General features: G+C 49.8%; 11 protein-coding genes across 11 annotated transcripts; 5 read left to right on the top strand and 6 right to left on the bottom strand.

Annotated features, from left to right (window-relative positions):
* Window positions 1-954: 954 nt before the first annotated feature.
* Window positions 955-3,290, bottom strand: BO87DRAFT_410791 (uncharacterized protein; the record flags this gene model as incomplete). The annotated part of the gene is made up of 5 exons (XM_025626373.1): window positions 955-2,044; window positions 2,098-2,430; window positions 2,507-2,705; window positions 2,753-3,008; window positions 3,121-3,290. The coding sequence occupies 5 exons, from the start codon at window positions 3,288-3,290 to the stop codon at window positions 1,101-1,103; spliced, it is 1,902 nt and encodes a 633-aa protein (XP_025474578.1). The 3' UTR covers window positions 955-1,100.
* Window positions 3,291-4,265: 975 nt separating this feature from the next.
* On the top strand, window positions 4,266-7,326 carry BO87DRAFT_410790 (AAA family ATPase; the record flags this gene model as incomplete). Its single annotated transcript, XM_025626372.1, has 3 exons — window positions 4,266-4,617; window positions 4,737-6,401; window positions 6,476-7,326. 3 exons carry the CDS (start codon window positions 4,266-4,268, stop codon window positions 7,297-7,299), a joined length of 2,841 nt encoding a protein of 946 aa, XP_025474577.1. The 3' UTR covers window positions 7,300-7,326.
* A 277-nt stretch (window positions 7,327-7,603) lies between these two features.
* Window positions 7,604-8,759, bottom strand: BO87DRAFT_463308 (putative oxidoreductase, 2OG-Fe(II) oxygenase family; the record flags this gene model as incomplete). Its single annotated transcript, XM_025629228.1, has 2 exons — window positions 8,380-8,759; window positions 7,604-8,314 (listed from the first exon to the last, which is right to left on the bottom strand). The coding sequence occupies exons 1-2, from the start codon at window positions 8,734-8,736 to the stop codon at window positions 7,604-7,606; spliced, it is 1,068 nt and encodes a 355-aa protein (XP_025474576.1). The 5' UTR covers window positions 8,737-8,759.
* Window positions 8,760-9,456: 697 nt separating this feature from the next.
* On the top strand, window positions 9,457-10,481 carry BO87DRAFT_197913 (RNase P/RNase MRP complex subunit). The gene is made up of 2 exons (XM_025618525.1): window positions 9,457-10,054; window positions 10,129-10,481. The coding sequence occupies exons 1-2, from the start codon at window positions 9,532-9,534 to the stop codon at window positions 10,344-10,346; spliced, it is 741 nt and encodes a 246-aa protein (XP_025474575.1). The 5' UTR covers window positions 9,457-9,531; the 3' UTR covers window positions 10,347-10,481.
* Window positions 10,482-11,084: 603 nt separating this feature from the next.
* BO87DRAFT_197897 (tRNA splicing endonuclease subunit SEN34) lies at window positions 11,085-12,284 on the bottom strand. Its single transcript, XM_025618524.1, has one exon. It carries the CDS (start codon window positions 12,220-12,222, stop codon window positions 11,272-11,274), a length of 951 nt encoding a protein of 316 aa, XP_025474574.1. The 5' UTR covers window positions 12,223-12,284; the 3' UTR covers window positions 11,085-11,271.
* Window positions 12,285-12,693: 409 nt separating this feature from the next.
* Window positions 12,694-14,420, bottom strand: BO87DRAFT_380834 (elongator complex protein 4). Its single transcript, XM_025624387.1, has 2 exons — window positions 13,918-14,420; window positions 12,694-13,843 (listed from the first exon to the last, which is right to left on the bottom strand). The coding sequence occupies exons 1-2, from the start codon at window positions 14,387-14,389 to the stop codon at window positions 13,134-13,136; spliced, it is 1,182 nt and encodes a 393-aa protein (XP_025474572.1). The 5' UTR covers window positions 14,390-14,420; the 3' UTR covers window positions 12,694-13,133.
* Window positions 12,805-13,094, top strand: BO87DRAFT_430889 (uncharacterized protein; the record flags this gene model as incomplete). The annotated part of the gene is made up of 2 exons (XM_025627568.1): window positions 12,805-12,862; window positions 12,919-13,094. 2 exons carry the CDS (start codon window positions 12,805-12,807, stop codon window positions 13,092-13,094), a joined length of 234 nt encoding a protein of 77 aa, XP_025474573.1.
* Window positions 14,421-15,402, top strand: BO87DRAFT_380833 (DNA-directed RNA polymerase core subunit RPB8). The gene is made up of 2 exons (XM_025624386.1): window positions 14,421-15,012; window positions 15,117-15,402. Exons 1-2 carry the CDS (start codon window positions 14,684-14,686, stop codon window positions 15,220-15,222), a joined length of 435 nt encoding a protein of 144 aa, XP_025474571.1. The 5' UTR covers window positions 14,421-14,683; the 3' UTR covers window positions 15,223-15,402.
* On the bottom strand, window positions 15,233-16,576 carry BO87DRAFT_345417 (thiamine pyrophosphokinase-related protein). The gene is made up of 2 exons (XM_025620858.1): window positions 16,430-16,576; window positions 15,233-16,363 (listed from the first exon to the last, which is right to left on the bottom strand). Exons 1-2 carry the CDS (start codon window positions 16,468-16,470, stop codon window positions 15,436-15,438), a joined length of 969 nt encoding a protein of 322 aa, XP_025474570.1. The 5' UTR covers window positions 16,471-16,576; the 3' UTR covers window positions 15,233-15,435.
* A 142-nt stretch (window positions 16,577-16,718) lies between these two features.
* Window positions 16,719-17,882, top strand: BO87DRAFT_380831 (OPI10 family protein). Its single transcript, XM_025624385.1, has one exon. The coding sequence runs from the start codon at window positions 16,952-16,954 to the stop codon at window positions 17,618-17,620; it is 669 nt and encodes a 222-aa protein (XP_025474569.1). The 5' UTR covers window positions 16,719-16,951; the 3' UTR covers window positions 17,621-17,882.
* BO87DRAFT_449455 (type 1 glutamine amidotransferase) lies at window positions 17,762-18,910 on the bottom strand (the record flags this gene model as incomplete). Its single annotated transcript, XM_025628359.1, has 4 exons — window positions 17,762-18,253; window positions 18,348-18,464; window positions 18,498-18,574; window positions 18,673-18,910. 4 exons carry the CDS (start codon window positions 18,908-18,910, stop codon window positions 17,969-17,971), a joined length of 717 nt encoding a protein of 238 aa, XP_025474568.1. The 3' UTR covers window positions 17,762-17,968.
* Between the last annotated feature and the right edge of the window lie 1,049 nt (window positions 18,911-19,959).

Raw genomic sequence — 19,959 nt, 5'->3', positions numbered from 1 at the left:
CTGGCGATTTGTCAACTGACTGATTGCCATCGACCAGAAACAGGGCAATCCATGCATTGCATCGATCATTTTCTTGGCATGTCGGGTCAGGGTTACTTGGGATTGAAGATCCTGGTAAACTCTCTTGATACGGAATACACGGGATTCGAATTTGTTGGCTGATGTTTCAATTTCTCTCATGGTTAGTTAATACATACAGCGGAGAGTATTTATTCCTTGTCCTTAATATATATGTAGTAGCATGACCACGTAACCCACCACAGTAACATATAATAAACATGATGTAAGACTGACAACAAACAAAAGAAATAAGCCACTCAGCGCACCCCTCCCAAGAAAGTAACCAAGACCGAACCCACAGATACTCCCACTCATAAAAGTTATTTATTATGTATGTCTTCACCGAGCCAAGCCCCCAAATCTGAACAAAAGCAAAAACAAGAACAAAACAAAGCAAAAACTCAGATTATCAATGTGGACATTTCTTTTTCATGTATGGCGACCCAACAGGCCGGAACCGAATATGAGTTCATCCTTGTAAAAAAAAAAAAAAAAAAAAAAAAAGATGTGCCAGTAGGCTGGGTTAGGTTTGATTTCTTTTTCTGACTCATTACTTTTGTGCATGCATATATGCGTAGTTGCCTTCTTGGCGGTTTATTAGGCAACCAAGGTTTGTTATTTACGATACAGTTGTACGGGGCACTTGCTGGTATGTTGCATTAGTGTATTGTGTTTTTTTACTGGTTTGGTTTTGTTATGTTTGTTGTCTTTTTGGTTTATGAGGTAAGTAGCTATATTGAGGGTCAATATAGCCAGGTAGATGAGGTGAGCGAGCGGTAAATCTGCTTATGTGCTAGTAAGGATTCAGTGGTGGCAAGAGACGATGATGGAAATGGGCTCGAAGGCACTTTGCATTACGTATTCATTAATATTTTGTGGACATAGAATATCAAAGAGCAACATAGTATGGAGAACTGTGTAAGTACTATTGCAACTGGGATATATCTTTCAACTCTACAACTTAGATTCGTCGGAAGGATTGTCGCTATCTTAATTCATCACCATGATGATCGATCATACTTAATAGTGCTTCTCACTTTCTACTCATATTCTTCACTGTACATGTCCACCTTGTACATTGCCTCATAGGGGTTGGCCTCATATTTTCCCGCAGTATCTGCCAAGTCATCTCGACGACGACAGACTTCGTCTTGGAATGCCTCTGGGCTCCGGAAGCCAGCGTCTGATATTCTCTCGTTGCTTTCTGGCAAATACAAGCGACAGTTTTGAGGCACACCACTTGCGAGTCGGCTAATACCCGGGCTCGTAATAAGTACCTTGAACACCGTTGCAATGTCCGGATCAGTCGTTAGGTTGAACAACTGCTGAACAACATACTCCATCTCTTCATGCCATTCTCGCACCTCGAAGAGCGATGCACCGTCGATGATACAGAAAAGAGCAGCGGAGGGGTTTTGGACCAGCATTTCCCTAAATGTCTCACACAGAGAGGGAAGATCATTTTGATACAACGCTTCTTCTCTCCGCCCAATGGTCAGAAAAAGGAGATCATATTTGTCGTCCCTATCCAGGAGCAGTTGTATGATGAGCGATTTGACAAGACCTACCGGCCCTGCCATGGGCTCCCCAGCCAGGTTGTGCAGTCCACAGAAGAAGAATAGAAACTGGGCTTGCGGTTGCTGTAGTAACTCATTGGCAAGTACGCAACAAAGGAGCCTGAATGGAGAACATCTCGCCATAGCATAGTCGTCACAGTTTCCGTCGACGTGGAGCATGTCTGGCTGGTCAGACCGGATCCAATCTTGAAATTGTGGCATACGGAGAAGTTGTTGAGCGTGGGTTTGAGCAGCCATATCAATATCTTGTCCATCGCGACCCGTATCATCGAGATCTTGAATAAGCTGCTGCCGCACGTCCTGCTCATCCAAACGAAGGAAGAAGTAGAGGTCACTTCTGGGATACCCTTGGCGCATAATCTGCCACTGCCGATTCTCTCGTTGTATATTCTCCCGGTTAATTCGCCCTGAAGTGCAAGGTCAATGTCTGAGTTAAATAGAAATAGCACTAAGAACCTACACTGCGCTTTCTGCAACTCATTTTGAAGGACCTGCTCCATCTGCTCCGCGACAATGCCCCATGGTTTCAACCGCCTTTCCAGTCGATTTATGCCCTCGCGCATGTCATTTCGCAAATCTGAATTTTGCTGAATCACTTTTTTCTGCCCTGTTGCAAGATTGTCCACGATCGGCTTTATATAAACGACTCGTTGATTTGTATCCACTTGTAGCCGATCGCGCACGAATTGGAGATGTTTGTCGAGCTGGGTCCTGGCCCGCGAGAAGCGTTGGTTGACGTGTCCAAGCGATTTGTCTGCATTTTTGACACGCAGACCAGAGATAATCTTTCTCCCTGATTCAAATATGCATGTTAGTACAGGACTGGATTTGTGTCATCTCCGCTGGAGCTAAAAGCCGACGACACCTACACAGAGATACATCCACCAACGCTGCAATCATGCCTTGAATTCTGGCCAGGAGAGCGAGATAAAACTCGTACAGGTAGGATTTCAAACCCTCCTCATCCTGGAAAAGAGAATGGTAGCGATCGGTCCAGAAGATAATTTCTGGAATTTCAGCAAAGAATGCAAGAATAACCTCCCGCTGTTCGCTTCTTCGCGCTGCCATCTACTTGGATCAGTATGCATGAAGCCAGCGACACAGAGCGTACTAACACCGAGTATTATCTTGAGCCCGCCACAAGCAATGCTAAAATACTTGTCATCCGGCAAAAGGTCCAACCAAGGGTTGAAGTCCTCTGCATGCTCACCGAGCTTGCGAAAGGCCCATCTCGCAGCCCCCTTCCAGCCAGTAGCGCTGTGCTTGTAATCTTTCTCGACCGCTTGGACGATACTAACCACCTCTTTCCAGCTGTGCGCGCCATATATATCAAACCTTACGCCCCCTTGGCCAGCATTATGCTCACTACTACTCTTTGTCTCGTTCGAATAGCATTGGATGACTTGGCAAAACTCATCTACCTCGTCGACATTAAAATAAAAGGGTCAGAACATGGTGGAACAGGAGCATCATATCGCCTCACTCTTCCTTAAGATCTTGCTGGGTGTCTGCGGGTTCGATCGGGGCTGACGGCTGTGGCTGGGTCTTGTGGGTAAGCGGTAACCGGAGTCGATGGCCATGTCCTCTAAGCCAGCTTTTTGCCATGTGAGTTTCTTGCTCCGGACTCATTCTAGGCATCAGAGGTGGCTCCATTTTGCCTGCGGCTATGATGGTTTACTGCCTTCCTCAGAGTACTCTTGCCTTCGTTATCTGGCTCACCAGTATAGATATGTGGGCATCATTCGTCTTACGTCTATATGACCCCCGCGTGATCAGGCCAGGTCGGCTAGCACGCATAGTTCAGCCACAAAGACAGGTGCAGTCGAATGACTACCCTGCTGGCCTATAGGTGGGTGAATCCCCCACTCGTGGCATTTTCGCGCCGTCAATCACGTAGAGGGGATGCCGTAAACAAGACTTTCGGCCTGACATTTTCCAGCCTTATCGACATTTGAGGGACTGGATCTCTAAGTATCTACGGACTTCTCCGTACGAGAAAGTCAAACTGACTAGCAAGCATAGTCCAGCCCGCGGAGGAGTACGACAGCATTTTCTACTGCTATAGATAGGCTGACGTGCAGATGGCTCCTTCCATGCGGGTTTACAGGCAGGGAAGCCGTGCACTTGCCGGATTTCTCACGCTGTTATTTGTGCCAGATGCTATCTCCAGGTTGTTCAGCCAGCCACTCTCAGCTCCTCTAAATTTGGAGTGGTTGGATACTGTTTGTCTCATGCAATGACGGCACATAAAGAACGCCATCCACGAAGCTGAACGAATGTTGCATATTGGACACGGTCTCGCCATGTAGTTCATGCACGGTAGCCCGAGACTCCGACCCTAGACAGGGATAGTTCGTCCTCAGCTTCTCATTTGCCAGATTTCATTCCCGGAGGTCCGAACTACAATAAGCTTCGTTGTGGGTTACATTTGCAGTGCTATGTCTTTCCTGGCTGAAGCGCACGTCTCTCAACTGTCTCAATGGAGATGTGCTGAGCCTACAGGCATATAAAGCCACACTCAGAAGAGCGGTACACGAATCATGGTCTTTGGCCCTTCAATGTGGTGTCTTTGCTTCTCATGAACGTTCGCCAGTCGATCTGATTTACACTTGGAAATATCATCCCAGCATGGCGACCATCACTGAAGAGCCGGTAGTGGAGATCCCGGTCGATACTCCTACGAAGCTATTGAACCAGGACGCCCCTCTGGAGTTGTTGAAAGAGTTGCAGGATCTTCGCGATAGAATACAAAGTCTCGAAGAAAACAATGCTAAGATTCCCGAGCAAGCTGCAAACGATAAGGAAGATGACAACCACAGCCATGATGGCTCTGCCTCCACCGATACGGAAGACGAAGAGTCCAGGCATTACCCATGCGATGATTCCGATGATGTTATTATGGATCTCCGTTACGTGAAATGGAACGAATTCAAGACGATGTATGCCGAGGAAAAACGTCACGTCATCGATGTCTTGGAGGGTCCTGCGCAATACTGCTGGCAGCAAACCGAGAGAAGCATCCGCCGCTTCGGAATCCTTGCCCTGATCAGGGCTGAGGAGAACGAAATGAAACCAGAAGGAGATCCGAGGCCCAAATAGATACTGGCGGCGCTGAAAATGATCTCCCTGAGCGTATTCGAATCAACTACAGTCTTTTAGCGTCCATTTTGAAGGATATTGTTTCCAAGATTGACCAGTCTGCCCCATTTGTCATCTTACGCCCATACAAAGTACTCGTCGGATACGACGAGGAGATCCGCGACCGGCATCGACAGCTCGCTGCTAAATGGAAAATAGAGAGTGAACATGAGGAGCTCGATGATACTACACCTCTAGAACCAGGCAAAGAGCCAATTGATTCTCGTCAGGCCTTTCGTGCGCTCGACTGCCTTGTCAGTTTCATGGATCGTCATCTCAGTCCGGTAATAAGCCGCCATCGTGCTCTACTAAAAAACTTCACTTTAAGCCCATCGACAATTGACCCAACAATCTCTTTCAGCAATCTATGGTATCTATTCCACCCAGGTATACAGGTGGTTTGTTGGTTCACTCCGGAGCAAAGTGCACCACATGTCCAGCCAACCAATCGTCCAAGTATATGGAAAGTGCTGCAGGTTTCTGAGGGACGACCAGTCCTGGACTCCAGCTACTCCGGACGGGTTAACCCTTTCATCATCCGACTTTATAAGATTGGATACGATGGAGGGCAATTCGGCGTGCTTTCACGAGACTTTCATCTTCCTCACTTCAGTGGAGAGCGCCCAATTCGGTCTTTGGGCATAGTCCCGACTCAGTTTGTGGGCGGCTACCCAGCGCTGCGCGATAAGTTATTGAAGCAAGGCGAGCTCTTTGCTACCTTCGCTACCCCACAACATCGTTTCTATTCGGGGTCCACCCTAACATGCCACATGGATGGCGCATCCTGCCCGGGAAGCTTTAACAGACGGACCGACTATATAAAGGGTAATATCATTGTTGATTTCAAAACAGCCCGCAACGACGACCAGGAGTGGGTGCCCAGCTTGTCGATTCCCAGTACCATGGGAGGAACAGGAAGCGAAGTATCCGAATCTTTGTATATCCAAGTACTAGCAAACCGCGAGTCTAAGGAATATATTCGATCGTCTCCCGAAACGATCTACGACGACGACTGGGTGGATGCAGAGTTAACCAAGGACTTCATCCGCGACGATGCCTTCCTGACTCGGCAAGAGTCTGCCCCGGAACAGCAAGTAACTAGGAAGGAATTCTGGAGCAACGATGAGCTTGTTATGATGCCCGACCGTGCTTGCGCATGGAATCTCCATCGCCGTCGCTGGGCACTTTGCGACCTCGAATGCATGCGTCCGGTTCCTACCGACGATGGCTGGAAAAATCTCAAATTGCGACCGGGTCACAAGAGAATGCTCTACGCGCAGGTGAAGCGCCATTTTGCAGATAGAGAGTCGAAAGAGGACGGAGAAAGCCAACAGATTGATCCGGATGTGGTCAGAGGAAAAGGAGAAGGCCTTATTATCTTGCTCCACGGCGAGCCGGGTGTAGGCAAGACCTCGACTGCTGAATGTATGGCGGCTTGGCTTGGAAGACCACTGTATCCGATCACCTGCGGTGACTTGGGGACAAGCGCGGGAGTAGTGGAAGACAATCTGAATCGTATATCCGCCCAGGCTGAGGCGTGGAATTGCGTCCTACTACTAGACGAAGCCGACGTCTTCCTTGCGGCGCGCAGCAAAACGGAGTTGGAAAGGAACGCAATTGTATCAGGTGAGCATATCCCCCTTCTACTCTATTTGACAGGATCCTCCATCCTTACTGACATTGACATTCCAAACGAAAAGTCTTCCTACGAGTACTAGAATACTACAAAGGCCTACTATTCCTCACCACCAACCGAGTAGGATCCTTCGACGAAGCCTTCGTCTCTCGCATCCACCTAGCACTTTACTACCCGGGGCTCAACAAAGGCCAGAACCACGCCATCTGGGAGATGAATCTAGAAAGAGCCAAGTCTCGAAAGACATCACTAACCATCGACACCGGCCCCATCCTGGAGTGGGCTGACGCAACCTGGGAGCAGAACAGTAAGTCCAGAACCCGCTGGAACGGGCGACAGATTCGCAACGGATGTCAAACCGCCATCGCGCTGGCGGAATTCGAGGCTGAGGAAACCTCAAAGCCGGTTTTCTTGCAGGTTAAGCACGTTCAGCAAGTCGCTGCTGCGTCCAAGGAATTCTATGACTATGTCTCGCGCGTCCTCGGAGCTGATATGGCGCATCGCGCCTTTGTTGAACGGTTACGGTCAGATGACTGGTTGCCTAATATGTCGGGTGATCGGGCTCTACATAGATTCTCTTCTGGCTATAACCAACAATCTATGAGGTCTTCTGAGGAGGTTATGTCGCCTCCGAGGAATCGGCGTCGTGGTGGTGGTCGCGCGAATGACCTCGTAGGTGGTGGAGGTGGAGGTGGAGGATCTCCTCGGACTATCGGTGCTCAGCAGTGGCAAGCCGATAGACGTGAAGACTTTGATGAAGTGGCTTTGTATCAGTCTCAGTCGAGGCATCAGATGCAGAAGATTCAGGAGTCTACTGGACGCGGCATGTTGGATGTGCACGGTCTGCCGTACGATGATGAGGATGATTATCCTGATGATTTTGAGTGAAGTAGTAGTTTGTTGACTGTGTTGTGACTTTAATGCCTAATTGCACGAGAAAAGTCTATATTGAAAAAAACAAATAGCAATGCTACCAAGGCTCTGATTATCGTTCACAAGATTTTCATCATATAAACTACAGACACTGGATACTGGCTACTTCTCATGATCGACATAACCCTCTAGTATACCCCTCCACGCATCAACCAGGCCCAACAATAATCATATAAAAATCCTCTCGATGCACACCAACGCTCCTGTAGCCAACACTCCCATAGACAGAAACCATCACAATTACTGCAATACCCCAACTCTACACCCCCAACCTCCTACTCACTCCCTCCGTCCCAACCGCCTTCTCATAATCCACCGGCCTTCCCAAATCAACCCTCCTCCCCAACGCCCTCCTAATCACCCAATCCTTACTACTAATCTCCTCCTCAACCACGCCCTCCCCCAACGCCGGAATCCTATCCGACTCCAACCGCCGCAAAGGAACCTCATCCTCCGGCCTCGCAAAATACACCAGACTATACCGCGTGAACCCCGCCTGCTGTCCCGGCGGCGCAACCACGCGATGGATATTCGACCGAAACAGCCCGTTCGTGAACTTCACCATCGCATCACCGAGATTGATGATAGCATGGCCGGGTAAGGGGCGGACGTACGTCCATTCTGCGTCCGCCCCCGGAGGGAGGACTTGTAGGCCTCCGAGACGGTTAAAGAGGATGGTGACGCTGCCGAAGTCGGTGTGTTCGCCTAGTGTGGGGTTCTGGGTGGTGCTGGTGGTAGGAGGGGCTTTGATGAAGCGGATTTGGTCCCCGCTTGGGGCAGATAGACGGTGGAGGTTGGGGAGTGTGGAAGAGGAGGGGAGGGAGAGGCTGGTGCTTAGGATTGAGAGAAGGAGGGTTACGATGTTGTGGGAGGTTTGGATGAATGATGAGAGGAGGGGACGGGATTCTTGGAGGATTTGTGGGGATGGGAGGGGGGGTGTGATGAGGTTTAGGATGTCGTCTTTGGAGACCTATGTAGGTGAGTGTTAGTATGTGGTTGGAAGTGTGTGTAGGAGGGTGTAGTGGGGATAAGGACATTGTAGAATTCGTTCCCGTCTAGGTTGCCCTGTCTGTCTGCTATCATGGCGCCTAGCGCTTTGTATCCGTAGTAGGAGTTCTGCCTGGCGAGGTCGTATTTCTTCTTCTCGTCCAGGGGAAGGTCGAATAGACGTTCGCCGATTGGGAAGAGCTGGTCTGCGTTGGTTAAGAGGGCGATTCCCTCGTCGGCGTCGCGGAGATCGAGGTAGAAGAATCCGATGTCTTTGCAGGCTTGTAGGAGGTTGTGGGTTTCCGTGACATCGTGGGCTTGTAATTTGGAAAGTGAGAGACGGAGGAGGGGGGCTGTAGGGACGGAGGAGGGAAATGGAGGTAGTAGGCTGCTTGGATTGGACATTTTGGTTGTTTACTAGTTGGATGCACATTCGTTCTAGTGGAAATTTCCCATTATCGACCAACTGTTGGTAGAGTATATATAGTTTGTGATATGCGGGGAAGACGTTTATGCCGAGGGATGATCGGCAACCATAATGTGATTTAGAAAGGCCGCACATTCAGACATATAGCACATCATATATGATAATTAAACTGTCATGTTATCTGAATGATCAGTACATCGTGCTCTATAATCTGATCTGGGGGCTTCTTTGCTGCATAGCTTGATATTGCGTAGACGTAGATTAACAGACAAGACCGGATGCAGGGACTGTATATGTATGTAATCCTATTTCAGAAGCCGTATAGAGGACGCCTGTAGCATTCCTGATGTAAAGATCGTCTTTAGGTTAGCACTCATTATAGTGTCGTCACAATCAAGCTATTCGCTATGGCAATTAATTAGTAGGCGAGGCCTTGACTTAGCTTCATCAAGTCACAATTGGCGTTGAAGATACTTCGAACTGATCAATCTTTTCCCAGTGATAACCCTGTAACTTCATCAAATTATAGTAACAGAAGAAATCGCAAGTGAATTTATTCCCGATGAAATGATGCTGAATGCAAGAGTCTAAGTTGCATACATCTCCAACCAGCGGATTCAACCCAATCAGCATGTGATCTTATCAGCAACTCCGATAACCACCAATTTTCCAACACCAACACCATCACTCCGTCACCACCACCACCAATAAATCACCACTCCAATCCCCAACATATCCATCCCCAAATCATACAACCCGAAACAGCCATAAAAATGACAACCCCCAAACCCCACATCGCACACACCCTCCTCTCACGCGCCCACTCCCCCGACACAGCGACCCAACTCTTCACCGAGCGCATAAAACAAAAGCCACTCTACGTGCGGCCAACATCCCCAACACCAGCCGACAACCGCTCTCGGCGTCGCCTCCACCGCCTCCGCAAGAAAGAGTACTTCCTGCGCAAGCAAAAGCCGCAGCCTTTATCCGCGCGCCAGAAGCGCGCCTCGGGGCTGTACGACCTCCCCAAGGAAGAATGCAAGTATGCGATTTTCCAGGAACTGCATGGCATGTGGGTGCGGTATATGCAGGATATGTTGGACTTGGGGGAGAAGAAGTTCAAGCCGCCCATGACGCCGTTGTCGCATGGGAGTAAACTCTCCAGTGCGGATTTTCATGGGGCGGAGGTGGAGGTGGTGAGGAGTCGGTGTGAGGGGAGGGTTGGGGTTAGGGGCATTGTGGTGAGGGATACGAAGTTTACGTTTGTGGTGGTTACGAGGGGAGATGAGGTTAAGAGTATGTTTTTCTTCCTTTTTTATTTAGGATGAAGTTTGGGTTGGGTGTGTTGCTAATGTGGTTGTTTGGTTTAGCTATTCCTAAGGAGCAGACTATTTTCCGGTTTAGTGTGCCTTTGCCTCAGGCGGATGATGCTGATGCTGATGGGGCGGCGGTGGCTAGGGAGGCGAGTGCTCATTCTGAGAAGAAGGAGGAGGAGCTCGTGTTTGAGCTTCATGGCAGTCAGTTCCAGAATCGTCCGGTGGACAGAGCGAATAAGAAGTTCAAGTGGCGGAATGTGGATTATATCTAGGCTGTTGAGTGGATGGAAGACTTCTATTGGAAATGATCGTTAGATCGCTTTATCGTGGACTGCACGAGGGAACGGCCAGGGAGACTATCCTGCAGAGCTTGGAACCCGAGTACAGTCTGACCATAGTCGTGGTAGACTACTCGAGGCTGACGCGCCAGGAGATGCACCATCGAGAGTACTGCCGTCTGCAGCACACCTGACAGGCTTCGAGTCAAGCAGGCATGTGCCACTACGGAGAGTTTAATCCATGTGATGTTATCAGGGGCAGCTCATACGAAGGCACGGGACTTTACTCGGCCTTCGCACCAGCATTTGATTATCGGTGGAGGCTTGATGCCTCTCACGATCTGAACGAGTCTTGCTGTTGAGTGAACCTTGGAGTGAACCAAGACCGATTGCCTTGCCAGTTCGGTCCAGCAGGATATCCTAAGGCTTTCGAGACGTGCCCTTGTGCACAAGCGGCCGAGACCTTCTGATTTGGTAGCAACTACAAGTGTACGCGGAGATTCATTGAATTGTATAGTTGAAGAATGATTTTGTTTTGATTTCATGTTTGTTTTTCAGCCATGGTATAATCTTCAAGGCTGTGATAACCTCCAATGAAGTCCTTTATGTCGGACTGCGCTGCCTGGGGTGTGCTGGAGCATCGAGAGCTGTAGAGTATTCTCGTAACCTTGTCAGGTAACAGCTCTACCAGCTGTTTCGAGGGTTGGCTGCTGCAGTCAAGTCCGTGTGCATTTCTGCTGGACTTGAGAGAGCGTACAAATGCAGTTTGCAGCGCTGCACAGCTCCCTCTGACATGGCGCTGCTACTCCACCGAGGAGAAAAGCAGCAATGGGATATGCGGCAAGCTGCGCGCGCAGCATGCGAAGCTCAGCTCAGAGACGATCAATAAGATCGAAGAGAACGTCGAATATGGTTCATATCACATTCCACCCCATTCAATGCTGAAAGTCCTCACACTACCGGGATCCCCAGCATCCGATCCCTCGAGCTTCTTCTCAGCTCCTCCAATCATGAAACCCTTCTTCACACCAGTACCTAGTCGACCTCCAGCAACAATGCTCATCAAATCCAACTCTTCATCCCATTCAGCAGACACACTCAAGAAGTGGGAATGAAACCGGAGAGGATCACCAGGATAGGCAAGATACTGACACCCGAATCGCAACCCAGGAGACAGGTAGTATCCTTCAGAGTGAAGGTGAGCGAACAATGGGTATGAGGAAGGCACATCAGGAAGCGGTAGCTTTTGCTCAGCAGACCACTCATACGGAAGAGGCGGATAAGAAGTAGCAGGCGTGACTCCCATAGCAGTGCCAAAGGGAGCAGCAGCAGCAGTGGCGGACGAAGAACGGCGCGACGACTGCTGGTCGTGTGCGAACAAGTCAACAACCGGGTCCTTAGCAGCAGCCTTATTATTAACAGGGTCAGGCTGCTCCTCCTGCTGCTGCTTTTCAGCAGACTTTTTGGCCTTGGCGGCCTTCTTTTCTTCTATTTTCTTTAAAGCCTTCTCGCGTTGCTGCTCCTTCCGGTCGTGTTGTAGTCGCATAGCATGCTGGCCTTGAGATTCTAGCTCACGGAGATACTTCTTGCGGTCCTCTTCCATGAGGGCTCGCATTCCGTCCTTTTGGACTTTTACCTCGTCTACAATGCATGCTACACCTTTCTCCACGAGCAACCGGGCCTCTTCCGGCATTAGCTTCAATGGCAAGCCCAGGAAGACATTCTGTTGTGGGATTTGAGGCAATGTGCCGCTTAAGACGCCGCAAATGTGATGCTCGCGTCTCACATACGTAACTGCATCAATTGAGAAGAGAAAGTAGCTACCCCCAATATACGAGATCGGAATGGGAAGGGTGGGTTCGATATCCATTTTTTAGCGACTAAGGGGCACAATTCAATTTATCAAGGGATCTGCTGCTGCGACTGAATATGAACGTTAGCGTTCAGATTCCAATGAATGGCATGGATGAAATGTAAAAGCGCAAGAAAATGCTATTCATTCTCGATACGTTTCTCAATCACATATGCTCGTTTTAATGAGATTATTTTAATGAGCTTCAGGGGATTGACAGATTATAGTATTTGTATAATCATGCAAGCAAGGGACAATTGCGCAGAAGGATAGGATCACTGCTTACCATCAATACAACTCAGCATTATAGAGTATCGAATTGAAGAATGAGGCTCGTGGACTTGGCCAGCAAATCCAGATTGTCGTTGAATGAGCGATGAGGATGGAAGCGAGAAAAAATATTCGGTGGGGTGGAAGCTCTTAAAGAGCTGCCCTGGAAGTACGCCTTTCCTATTAAAGCTAGTGTATTGGATGTGCTTAGTCATGAATGTGGGAGTTGATGCTCTTCAGCGATTCCTGGAAGCTACCACTAGATGATAAGAGTCCGTATAATCATTATCTAAAGCTGTTCAAGTGGCTGGATTGCCACTATATGTCGAAATGAGCTTCTTATCCCTGCTGTTCCTGGTGTTCTTTGCACCCTTCCTGCTACTCCTAGGTACCACCACTCGCCTATCTCTAATGACAGCTGCTGACAGCTCGAAGCATATCTAGGCTTCTCGAGATTCATTGCACCTCGTCTTCGGTCTCATTTCTCAGCATCACCTGCTGGACCGGGACTTGACTCATATGGGAGACACTACCTCCGCTCAATGGTCAACACTGGGTCCGCCATGTCCGAGCAGATCGAGCTGCAAAATATGTTGGACGGTTCGGATCACGAGGAGTGATTGTGGTCTGGTTTTGGCTATCCCAACCCATTGTGAAACTTAGAACTCAAGATCCGCCTTCTTTGGCATTGCACCCGTCACCGCTGCATCCTGCCCTTCCTTGTCTCCTTCAGCTGGCGGTAAGCTGAATGGCTTGATCTCGAACCTCTTCCGGCTCAGCGTGAAAGCCCAATCCTGTCCGATGTTCTGATCGCTACCACCGCCACGTTCGTGCAGTACTGGCAGACGATGGACTTTCAGCATGCCCTGTGGTGGTTCTTCCTGAGAAGTAGCGGCACCCGAGGTTGCGAGAGCGTCGGAGGAGTGCGGGAAGGGACACAACTCAATGACACCGTCACTCAATAATTCCATCCATCGCACAAGTCCTGTGGCACGGGGGAAAAGAGATAAGGGTAACGTGATCATCGCCGTCACCCGCGCACCCTGCGCGCTCATCAAAGCTCTGAGTGAGTGTAGGAACGGCAGAAGGTTGTCAGGCTGGCAGGAATCGGGCGGGTATATCGTGGGGTTCAGCAAGGTAGGAATGAGGATGCGATGGACAGTATTTGGTGGGCAAGAGGCAATTGCGGCTTGAAGTCGTTTATGAATCGACATGAACAAGGGCTCGTTCGATGGCGCCAGGGGTATATAGTTCACGTTTGCGATGGAAGGATGAGTGAGACGTTTCGTGAGGTCAAATGCATGGCAGAATGCTGGCCGCTTGTCCACGTTTGGATCAGTGGAAGGTTGGCTCTGGTCTCCTGAGGGCGCTGCATAATCGCGTCTGTTAGCACACTACCCTAACTGGTGCAGTGACAATATGACAATATAACAAGGTGTATACCTCTTGAACCAGCAATCCCTGCTCCAAACTCGCCCAGACGCTCATATCGCCAAGCGATCTTCATGCGCTCTCCTTTCCGTTTATCTTGCTTGTCATCAACAGCATCAGCCGGACCTAACAAGCCCGGAAGACTCCTTCCCCATTGTTCAGGCATTCCCACGACGTGAATCTTTTGATCTTGCACCACACCCTCTGCCGCATAGTATCTTAGCAATGCACCCGCAAAGTCCGTAGTCCCATTCTCCTCAATCAGTAGCGTCTTCCCTATGGGAAGACCTCCATGCCCAGCCAAAAGGTTATCCAGCGACGGAGTACCAGTGGAAGTAGTCGGCCGCCCATCGTCGGGGGAGGGGCGAACACCGGGAGTCAATTCTGGCGTCGCAGGAGGCTGTTGCGGCTGTGCATTAGCATTAACAGCACCAGTGCGATCAGCGCCTGCCGAAAGACCAATATTTCTCTTGCGAAAAGACATCGTGTAAGTTGGTCGAATGATTGGAACGCAATGAACCGAACGGGAATACTTTGAAGATTTGCTGCGGGGCAGCTCCGGGAAAGTAAAAGCGGCGCCGCGCTAAAAGTCGAGCAAAAAAGCTGTCCGCCCTCGACTTCTTCGCTTTCACCTCTTTCTGGCGCTACCACGACCACCACGCCTCTTCTTACCAGCGCACGTCTTATCCCTCCCCCGATTACCGTCTTTCGCGTAAAAGCCGGTATCCTACACTACATTTTGCGATTCAATTGAACGCTCGAAGCCACCATCGCAACCATGTCCGACCCGTTACTCTTCGAAGATACCTTCACGATCACCGCGATCAACTCCCAGAAATATGACCGTGTTTTGCGTCTGAGCTGCAACTCTACCGACACCCTTTCGCACTTCACTCTCGATGTCAACTCCGAGCTTTACCCTTGCGTTGTCAACGAGTCGCTGAACATGGCTCTGGCCTCGACGCTTTCTCTGGATGGCAAGGACGACTCCGGATCGAAGGGCTGGAGAGAGGTTGGAATGGGCGAGCAGACTTTGGCTAATGACTACGATTATGTCTGCCACGGCAAGGTTTACCGCTTTGAGGAGGGTTCCAGCCAGGGTAACATGTAAGATTTTCCCATGTGTCGCGCGGATCGCGGTCTGCTGCGGACTTCTTCGCCGTGTGACCGAGATCGTTCTTTGTACAACAGCTGACTAAATTCGCGTCCAGGGCCGTTTTCATCTCTTTCGGTGGTCTTTTGCTTTACCTTGAAGGTCCTTACAAGAAGCTGGCACCCTTGAGGATCGACTACGTGTATCTGCTCCTGAAGAAATAGACAAAAAAGAACTTTCACGACCATCACATATAGTGTTCAGAAGGTCTGAGGCGTTGGCCCGTTCTGTCTCGGATAGTCAGAAAAGTCTTTTGCATGCTTGGGGTACTTTGATTGCAGCGCCGGCGTTTGATTGGTGATAGGGTATATCAAATAGAACATTAAATCTTGCTTCTCAACACATTTCTGATTCCATGTATGCGAGTCAGCTGTAGTTTATACCGTCACGTGTGATGCGGTCGGGAACTCCAAGCGCCGATGCATCCGTGCGATGATTTCAAGATAGTCTGGCTCGTTCTCCGGTGTCAAAATACCATGTCGGACGAAGAAGTCAATCAAGACAACGGCACAGTTGGGCTTGAACTCCCCATTAGCCAATGCCTGCTTCGTCTCTTCGATAGTGAAAAGCTTGAATTCTTCGACTTCGGTGTCGCACGGCTTGGGGATGATATCGGCCCCGACCTTAACATCGAAGATATACTCGACCTCCGGCTGCACCAGGTCCGTTTCGCCTCCAGCCTTTGCACTCCGGACATACGTGTACGTAACACATCCGGCCGGTGTGGCATTAGCTCTGACAACGTCTTCCGGCAGAGACGCTTCCTCCATCGCCTCACGGACAAGACATTCAAACGGGTGCTCCGTGGTGCTCATACCGCCCGCCACGGAGTTATCAAGCATACCGGGGTATGTCTGCTTCGTTCTCGAACGCCTGGGCACCCAGATGCGTAGACCATTCTCGTCCACCACGTAAACGGTCGAGTGTACGCCGTACGAAACGACACCGAATAGCGGGGTAGCAGATCGTTCCATTTCCAGGAGGAATTTACCACCTGGTCCATAGATAGGATACATCTCATTGCGCCATCCTTTGAGAATGTCAAATGTTCCCAGCTCCACGGCCTTATTCAACGTCTTGGCCATAATCTCGCTGCGCTGTTGGGGAGTCGCATCGGCCGGAGCGAGGAGGGTGACGCTCCGGTTGTCGGAGTCAATTGCCCACCATTCCGAGGGCAAGTCGAAGCGCTCTACTGTCGAGTTCAAAATATACCCGAGAGTAGCATCGCAGCCGGCGACCTTGAAAACATGGTAGTTCTTCAGATGTTCAAGATAGGATGCGGGGCTATCTTGGTAGTACGGAAATCTGCCATGCGGATCTGACGATTAGAATCCAAGCGATTGGGACGAGGGATAAAGGGAAAATAAATACCTATCACACTCGATAACCAATTCAAGATTTGACTTGCCCATGATGACAAAACAGTGTATCAACAAAAGCCGTATATATACAAAGCCTGCAGTCTAGTCAGTCTATCACCAACAACAACAATCACAAAAGTCAGCCGCGGGGATGGCCCCCCTACCAACGGGATGTTCTTCAACCAGCCTAGAGCGCGGCGGGCGGGAAGGGAACCCTTATCGATAAGGGCAATAGCCAGAAGACGGGTATTTCGTCACCGAGTCTTTCTTTGAGATTCCATCATGGAACGCGCCAGGAAATTCTTCAAAAGGCTGGCCTAGCTAGCTTCTTTCTCCACCTCCCGGAGAAGCTCCAAAGAAACAACTCTTTTAAGCCATGCGTCGCAATTCCCTCCGATCTGTTCTAGTCCAGCTATAACAATACACCATTAAGATTCAAACCACTCCAACCAAATCGAGATCCGATCTACATGCTCTATACAATACAACACTCCTAATTCGTCATCATCATCATCATCATCAATTGCCCACCATGTTCTCCGTCATCATACCAGACCATCCGTGCCTCACAGACATCGTCGCCGTCGAAACACAACCAAACGGCCAAACCACAAAATTCGCCTTCAATTTCCCCCTTCCGCCCAAACTCACCGAACTCGTCGTCTTCTTTCTCCCCGGCACTGTCCTCCCGCCCGATACCGCCGCTGCGATTTACATTCAATTCCCTGATCCGAACAACAATGCACCCCAGTTTAAGTTTATCGGAGCGCTAGCGAATGAGAGACCCTCTGCGATTCTTAAAGTCCAGGCGCCGCAAATCCCGGGATTACAAAATGGCAATGCGATGGCCGGCGCAGCACCAATGGTGACGTTGGGGATCTCGCTTGAACCTGTTCAGGCCGTTGCACCGCAGGTTGCTGCGCTGGAGGCGGAGCAGGCTGGTGGTGGCGGCGCGGGGCAGTCACTGGAGTTGGTACGACATAACCGACAACAGAAGGAGATGACTACGAAGGTGCTGGCGCAGAGGATTATTGGGAATGCGTTTAATTTCTTGGCGAGCTTTGCGTCCGAAGATCCGAGCAATAGAGGACAGGAAACTGTTCCTTTGAAGACTTTCCGCGATTGGTGGACGAAGTTTGAGAGGAAGGTCGAGATGGATCCGACGTTTTTGGAGAGGGAGGATCCGTCGGCTTCGGGGTGATCTGGGAGAGGTTTTGGGTTGTGCTTGATTAATTTGGATTCATTGCTTAGTTCGGAGGGTTTGTCGATTTTGAGCGCTTGCATTTCGGTGGTTTATTAAATTCGGTGTCTCTGATTTTATAGGTCGCTCTATACCCATCGTTTATGGTCATCTGGCTAGATGCGCTTGGGTTTGAGGTTTTAACCATTTGTATCTTTAGTGGATAAAAGATATGTTTTCTATTCTTGATCTGTCTATGTGCGTCGCTTGAGGTGAAGTTTATCGGGTAGCCAGGCTATTAGCTATGAAGGTGTATCAGCCATTAATCCTGGCAAAAAGTATATTATCGCTTTATATGGTCAGGTCTGCTCAGATCATAAACTTCAGGAAGGCCATGGTAATCGCGATGCCGTCGTGTGGGAGACCTGCGCGACTCAAGGCATCTTCTGATTGTTCTTTCGAGAAGAGACCAGACGCAGTCCGCATATTAATGATCTCGGATATGATATCCTCTCTGAACTCGGGATGGCCCTGTAGAGCAATCAACTTCCCCGGGACATACATGCCCTGCACTGCACACCTCGGGGAAGCGCCCAGGGACACTACCTCGGACGGGTATCCGTATGCGATGTCTTGGTGCATTTGATGAATGCGCTGTAAACATACTTGTTAGCATAGGTCCAGGACTCCATCATAGTAGCTATATGAGAGCTCTGAAGATTGTGGGAAAGAAGGGTGAGTGACATACAAGCTTATCCCTCCCAAACAACTCCTTTCCCGTCTCAGTCAAGTCCACCTCACACACTGCAATTTCCCATCCTGCAGTGTTGCGACCAACCCTGGCGCCAAGAGCACGTGCCAGGATCTGATGGCCGAAGCAGATGGCGAATATCTTAACGCGCTTGTCTTCGAAAGCTTTCTTGGTGAAATCAACCAGCCTCAGGATCCATGGGTGGTTCTCAAAGGAATCATGTTCTAGGAGACATATGAGTCACAGGGAGCGCCTTGCAGAGAGGTGCATGCTGCACGATGCGCGGGAGGGTACGGGGAAAATAGGTAGAAAGGTAACTTACTGGACCCGGACAAAACAACTGCATCTACATCCTCCAGGTTGGGGTATTCTTGCGCCGTCACCACGTCCCAGCCGCTGATCTCGAGGCCGGTTTCTGGGTCTAGCTTATCGGGCTGACCTAGTGCTGCAGCACTTTCACGGAGTAGGAGGGAGAATACACCGCGATAGCCTCCATATTTGTTGTTTACTTTCTCGACTGGGGTGTCGCATTCAAGGATGGCGATACGAAGCGGGGGCATTGTGGTGGAGGGAGGGGTAATTCCGTGATTCGAAGGCGGAGGCCGGAGAGGAAAGCAGCTGCAGGAGCAGGTTGAAAAGCTAGTTAACTGCGATGCAAGCTGTTCGCAGATTATGGTTCGATCTGCTTGTTGGATATGCGCAATGACTGTGTCGGAAATGGTGGCCTGTACAGGTAACTCTGGTGTATAAATCACCGTTGGATGCTCTTATCGAATGCGCTAGTCTGTTATCAGTCCCGCCACCTCCTTCGGCTGTGCCTCCCGCTCGGACCGATTCCATCCAAAAGTCTTTTATTCAAGAGGTTCTATGTCTCTCTTGAAAATCTCTCAAAGACAATGCAGTGTTCTTGATAAGGAGTATACACGGTGCACCTGATAGGATTGCCTTGACTAATATTTTGCAAGTAGTGGTTGATCATGCATCTTGATGCGGGGAGGATGTCATAGCAAAGCGGCCACCGGATGGCTCTTGCTTTCTGGATTGGAGGTGATTGGAGGGTTGAAGAGTAAATTTTGTTCAAGCATTGGGCAGAGACGAATACAAAGTATCCAGTTGCACACCGCATGCAGTCGGGATTGAATCCTGTAACTAGTTGGTGCAATGTGGCAGGGTTCTTCCAGCAGCACTTATTTACTGAACATGCAAGCTGCGTGCATACAGCACTGTGTCATCTGCTAAGGCTGATCCATTGACTTGTGCAGTACCGGCGGCTTCATTCTCTTCACCCGTCTAAAAGAAATCACTCATCCTTGGCTTCGGAAAACGACAGAGCTCGGCTAGGGGTCCGAACAATGTCATAAGAGAAAAGTAACCATTGGTAGAGAGATGATGGTACCTGGGCCTGACAGTTCGCACGCCATCAGCTCCGCAGATGACACAGGTGACTACTGCATCCCCATAGATAAGTGCTAAAGTAGTGGATAGTCCACTCGGTATTGATGCCTTACCGAGATGTACTCTGCCGGTATCGCTGTGAGGGCCGCTATCCCCATTAGGGTTAGACTGTGCAGGGTGCATACACGGTTTGGGGTCCGATGACTGCAGTCGA

Source organism: Aspergillus neoniger (genome assembly GCF_003184625.1).
Source record: "Aspergillus neoniger CBS 115656 unplaced genomic scaffold BO87scaffold_54, whole genome shotgun sequence".
Lineage (NCBI taxonomy): Eukaryota > Fungi > Ascomycota > Eurotiomycetes > Eurotiales > Aspergillaceae > Aspergillus > Aspergillus neoniger.
Note: the sequence above shows the minus strand (reverse complement) of the source record. Positions and strands in the feature narration are given on the sequence as shown.

Coding starts and splice junctions, on each gene's coding strand:
- BO87DRAFT_345417 (XM_025620858.1), bottom strand. CDS start 16,470: ATGGGCAAGTCAAATCTTGAATTGGTTATCGAGTGTGATAG. Junction 16,364..16,429: donor TTGGTTATCGAGTGTGATAG/GTATTTATTTTC, acceptor TCCGCATGGCAG/ATTTCCGTACTACCAAGATA.
- BO87DRAFT_197913 (XM_025618525.1), top strand. CDS start 9,532: ATGACAACCCCCAAACCCCACATCGCACACACCCTCCTCTCACGCGCC. Junction 10,055..10,128: donor GAGGGGAGATGAGGTTAAGA/GTATGTTTTTCT, acceptor TGTTTGGTTTAG/CTATTCCTAAGGAGCAGACT.
- BO87DRAFT_380834 (XM_025624387.1), bottom strand. CDS start 14,389: ATGTCTTTTCGCAAGAGAAATATTGGTCTTTCGGCAGGCGCTGATCGC. Junction 13,844..13,917: donor AGGGATTGCTGGTTCAAGAG/GTATACACCTTG, acceptor GCGATTATGCAG/CGCCCTCAGGAGACCAGAGC.
- BO87DRAFT_380831 (XM_025624385.1), top strand. CDS start 16,952: ATGTTCTCCGTCATCATACCAGACCATCCGTGCCTCACAGACATCGTC.
- BO87DRAFT_380833 (XM_025624386.1), top strand. CDS start 14,684: ATGTCCGACCCGTTACTCTTCGAAGATACCTTCACGATCACCGCGATC. Junction 15,013..15,116: donor GGTTCCAGCCAGGGTAACAT/GTAAGATTTTCC, acceptor ATTCGCGTCCAG/GGCCGTTTTCATCTCTTTCG.
- BO87DRAFT_197897 (XM_025618524.1), bottom strand. CDS start 12,222: ATGGATATCGAACCCACCCTTCCCATTCCGATCTCGTATATTGGGGGT.